The 5,092-nt window shown below is 41.3% G+C and overlaps 1 protein-coding gene across 2 annotated transcripts in view; it reads left to right on the top strand.

Moving 5' to 3' along the window:
• Nucleotides 1–5,092, top strand: part of nars1 (asparaginyl-tRNA synthetase 1) — a 10,640-nt gene that overhangs the window by 3,795 nt on the left and 1,753 nt on the right. For both annotated transcript variants that reach the window (XM_014026608.1, XM_014026609.1), the window contains exons 6-14: nt 283–361; nt 445–515; nt 599–685; nt 922–1,143; nt 2,382–2,581; nt 2,650–2,785; nt 2,887–3,000; nt 4,730–4,861; nt 4,944–5,075. In XM_014026608.1, the coding sequence (XP_013882062.1) occupies nt 283–361; nt 445–515; nt 599–685; nt 922–1,143; nt 2,382–2,581; nt 2,650–2,785; nt 2,887–3,000; nt 4,730–4,861; nt 4,944–5,075 (1,173 nt within the window). The remainder of the gene's footprint in view (nt 1–282; nt 362–444; nt 516–598; nt 686–921; nt 1,144–2,381; nt 2,582–2,649; nt 2,786–2,886; nt 3,001–4,729; nt 4,862–4,943; nt 5,076–5,092) is intronic.

Genomic DNA, 5,092 nt, shown 5'->3' with positions numbered 1-5,092 from the left:
GTGTGTGTGTGTGTGTGTGTGTGTGTGTGTGTGTGTGTGTGTGTGTTTTTGGGTGTATGTCCACAGCGCTGTGTTTAATTAAAAAAAATCAGTTTTGGTTTTACTGTTCTGACTGGATGAAAATTACAAAAAGCTAAAGCTAAGCTCGAAGCTAACAGGAGCAAAACATTGTCTAAAAGCTCAAATTGTGTGTAAATCCTGAAGCAGCCAATCAGATTCAGCCGTAGTATGACATCAGCAAACAGCTGAATGTTTGCTTAAACCTTCGGTCTGTTTGTTCAGGTTAAAATCCATCGGCTGGAGGCTCAGAGGGGTCAGAGGGTCAAAGTGTTCGGATGGGTCCATCGCCTCAGGAGGCAGGGTGAGGAAGAGGAAGATGAGGAGGAAACACCTCCTGGTGTTCGACGTCGAGGATCCACTCACGTTTATTTTTGTGTCCAACAGGAAAGAACCTGATGTTCATCGTGCTGCGAGACGGAACGGGCTTCCTGCAGTGTGTTCTGTCAGATAAACTGGTACATTCCTGCTTTCAAACCTTGTTTTCTAAATGTCTGAAAGCTCCAGAGGTGGAAGTCTCAGGRTTTGTGTTTCTGTTCAGTGTCAGTGCTACAACGGCCTGGTCCTGTCCACAGAGAGCACCGTGGCTCTGTACGGCACCGTCACCGCTGTTCCTGAGGGCAAACAGGTAAACTCACCTGCTGCAAACAGCTGAACCTTTCTACAGCTAACCAAAGAGTTAGCTTAGCTAACCCATGCTAACTAAAGCTATAGCTTCATCAACTCTAAACTGTTAGACATGTACAAGAAATGAGTTAAAGCTAACACTAAACAGCTAAGAAAGTAAAATTAGCTTAATCTAAAGCTAATCGCTAATAGCTAACTGCAAATACAACTGAGAGTGTACTCTGGCTCCGCCCCCAGGCGCCCGGCGGCCACGAGCTGCACTGTGACTTCTGGGAGCTGATTGGCTTGGCTCCAGCGGGCGGAGCCGACAACCTGCTGAACGAGGAGTCGGACGTGGACGTGCAGCTGAACAACCGGCACATGATGATCCGAGGAGAGAACGTCTCCAAGATCCTGAGAGTCCGGTCCACCGTCACGCAGTGTTTCAGGGATCACTTCTTCAGCTGCGGCTACTACGAGGTGACGCTCCCAGGAACAAACTGAAGATAGCCGAACAGAAAATAAAGGCTAAAAGCAGCAAAAAATACCTAAAATTATTCAAACAGATTCTAAATAGACCAGAGTATGCTAAAGATGAAGCTAAAATGAGCAAAACTGATGCTAAAGCTTGGATTAGCAAACAGAAGCTTAAAAAAACACATGCTAAAATTAGCAAACAGAGTAGCTAAGATATCAGAGTTAATGTCAAGCTTAGATCACCAAGCAGTAGCTAAAAAAACTAAACGAGTGCTAAAGTACGCAAACAGTAGCTGACATAAAAAAAAATGCTAAAACTAAAATAAGCCAACAGTGGCTAAAAGAGGACAGATGCTGAAGCTTACATTAGCAAACAGTAGCTAAAATAGTAAAACAAAAGCTAAGGCTTAGATTAACAAACAGTAGCTAACATAAAATAATGCTAAAACTAAAATATGACAACAGTGGCTAAAAGAGGATATAATGCTAAAGCTTACATTAGCAGAGTAGTTAAAATAGTTAAACAAATGCTCAAGCTTAGATAAGCAAACAATAGCTAAAATAAAAACAAAAGCTAAAGTTTAGATTAGCAAACAGTAGCTAACATAAACGCTAAAGCTGAAATATGCCAACAGTGGCTAAAAGAGGAAAGATGCTAAGGCTTACATTAACAAACTGTAGCTTAAATAACAAGACAAAAGAAAAAGCTTAGATTAGCAAACAGTAGTAAAAATAATTAAGCATATGCTAAAACTAAAATTAGCAAACAGTAGCTAAAATAACAGAGCAAATGCTATTAAGATTAGCAAACAGTAGCTAAAATAATTAAACATATGCTAAAGCTAAAATTAGCAAACAGTAGCTAAAATAGCCAGATTTTCACAAAACTGGTGCTGAAATTAGTCAATTTCTATCTAAAAGCCAAACAAAGTTGTTGTTTTTTTTTTTTTTTTTTTTTTTTTTTTTTTGAAGGATTTAAAAAGAGCTCTTGTTATCTCTGTGTGGAATTAATTTCATATATTTTTAAATATTGAGTATAGAAGTTGGAAAACTTTCTGCTGCTGATGAATATATGGAGATCTGACAGGTAAAATGACTCAAATATTCAGATGTAGTTTGATCAAAATAAAGTTGAAAAATGATTCATCACTTCCTGTTTGCCTTTATTTTGAAATCAGGGTTAAGATCACTGAGTTTACTCCAGCTGAGTTTCAGATGAATTAATGCTGGGACCTTTTCAGATCACCCCGCCCACCCTGGTGCAGACTCAGGTGGAGGGCGGCTCCACGCTCTTCGGTCTGAACTACTTCGGCGAGCAGGCGTACCTGACCCAGTCCTCCCAGCTCTACCTGGAGACCTGCATCCCAGCTCTGGGCGACACGTTCTGCATCGCCCAGTCGTACCGGGCCGAGCAGTCCCGGACCCGCAGACACCTGTCAGAGTGAGTCCGCCCACCCGACGCTCAGCAGGTGTTTTTTTACTCAGAAAACTGACCTCCTGTCACTGCAGGTACACCCACATCGAGGCCGAGTGTCCCTTCATAACGTTCGAGGACCTGCTGAACCGACTGGAGGACCTGGTCTGCGACGTGGTGGACCGAGTCCTCAAATCTCCTGCTGCTCAGCTGCTCTACGACCTCAATCCGGTAACACACCTGCAGAACATTTAGCTTGGTTTTCTTCTTCCGTTTTAATTATCTTTAATGATGTTGATGGCTGCTTGTTTGTTTGTTTGTTTGTTTTTCAGGACTTCAAACCCCCCAAGAGGCCGTTTAAGAGGATGAACTACGTGGAGGCCATCGAGTGGCTCAGAGAGCACGACGTCAAGAAGGACGACGGCACCTACTACGAGTTTGGAGAGGTGACGCCTGAACGCATCACATTAGAGCTACACCTGAGAAGGCTCCGCCCCCCCAGTCACTGGTCCAGTCTTTGGAACAGCTGTGTATTTAAACATCTATAAAACAAGAGCAACATTTTAAAGTTTTGGAACCTTAATGGGTTTTATTTTAAAATTATAATAATAATTCCTCATTCTCTATCCCGGACGAGCCCCCAAGACTAGTCTGGGCTGTTATAGAAATTATTAAAACACAGACTTCGGACAAATAAAAATACGATAAACACAACATCCCTAAATACAAAGTAACTTTATTTAACCAAAAACATACAAACCTTTAACAGACTCCCTGATAAACGACATAAATGAGAAGAAAAATACAAAAAAACACAAAATATAACCAATTTATTGAGATTATTTTGAATTAGGACAGAGTCAGTCTGCTGTTAACTGTATAGATTTAATTTAAAAAAATAGAAATAATGTCTGTAGCAGGTCAGATGTTTAGCAGAGCTCAGTGCACTGCAGAAACACAAAGAACAGAAAAAAAACACACAAAAAAACCCAGAAAAAACACAAAACAGGAAGTTGATTCGATCAAGTTTGATCCAAAGAGCCAGTCAACTTCCAGGAAGTGTTGAAACCTGGTTGAACAAGAGATTTTTGTTTAAAGGTTGTAGTTGTGTAAATCAGCAGCAGAGGGCGARGTTGACAATTAAAGGTTTGCGGGTTTGCAACATTTATTGCCCTCCAAAGTTGCTTCAGTTGTTGTTCAAGGCTGAAAGGTTGACTTTAATGTTGCCCCACTCTGCTTGTTAGCAAAATARCTCATGATGCGTTAAGAATTTTAATGAAAAATCCAGAAAGTGTTCATTAGATGTTCACCTACAACCAAATCTCTCAACTAAATTCAAATGACTGCAAAGACATAAAATACTATAAATCAGCTGATTTTATAGAAAAAGAGCTAAAAGCAGGTGTGGTAGTAGCTGACGGTCATCCCCCACAGATGGTGTGACACAGAACACAACCTTCCAGGGTTCAGGAGAATACAGTTAAGAGCACTAAACTGCAAATCCACTAATAATGGAACTAGATTCACATTTAGTGAATTAGCTTGTTTGCTAACTTTGGAAACTGTTAGCAGACCGATTAGCTTCCGCTAATTTTAAGTCTGCTAATTTACAAGCGTAAAACTTCCATTTTCATGCTATTTATCCCAAATTAAATAAAAACGATCCACTCTTACAAGCAGTGCTGTATGTATCGTAGCATTGTAGCATCTTTAGCAGCTAAACTTCAAAATAAGAGCGTCAAAAATAAAATAATAAATAAATACTAAAACTGACTTTGTATAAAATATGGTAGAGAAACGTTTTACTTGCTTGATTAACTTTAAACAGTATTAAAAAAAACTTGGTCAAAGAAATGCTTTTATTCTGAAAGGGAAGTGGAAGTGTCACAAATTAGTTAGAGCTTTAAATCTGGTTCAGATTGGTCAATTCACCTCAAATGATCCCGCCCACATTTGAATTAAACCAATAGAAAACTTCAAAAGGAAGGAGATGAAGACACGGTGACAGTCAACTCAGCTTTAGCTTTTAGCATTAGCTTCCCCTGGTTTTTAACCTGTTTAGCGGTTTTATCCTGAGACGGAACTGAGATTCTTCTTTAGTGGTTAGTTAGTTAGTTAGTTTAGGTTAGTGAAGCTAAATTTCACCACTGGTTCAGAGTTTGTTTTGTCTCTCAGGACATCCCTGAAGCTCCAGAGAGGCTGATGACCGACACCATCAACGAGACCATCCTGCTCTGCCGCTTCCCCGCAGAGATCAAGTCCTTCTACATGCAGCGCTGCCCCGAGGACCGCCGCCTCACCGAGTCGGTACGACCTGCTCCCCCCGAGCCGGACTCCCCGAAGAACTGCTTCCTGTCGAGCTTCGTTAAACCAGATCTTCTCTCTGCAGGTGGACGTGTTGATGCCCAACGTCGGCGAGATCGTCGGCGGGTCGATGCGTATCTGGGACTCCGATGAGCTGCTGGAGGGCTACAAGAGGGAGGAGATCGACCCGACTCCGTATTACTGGTACACCGACCAGGTAACCCAACATTTTTA

This window comes from Austrofundulus limnaeus, unplaced genomic scaffold (genome assembly GCF_001266775.1).
Source record: "Austrofundulus limnaeus strain Quisiro unplaced genomic scaffold, Austrofundulus_limnaeus-1.0 Scaffold572, whole genome shotgun sequence".
In the NCBI taxonomy this organism is placed as follows: Eukaryota; Metazoa; Chordata; class Actinopteri; order Cyprinodontiformes; family Rivulidae; genus Austrofundulus; species Austrofundulus limnaeus.
The sequence above is the reverse complement of the archived record's forward strand: the minus strand, read 5'-3'. Positions and strand labels throughout refer to the sequence as shown.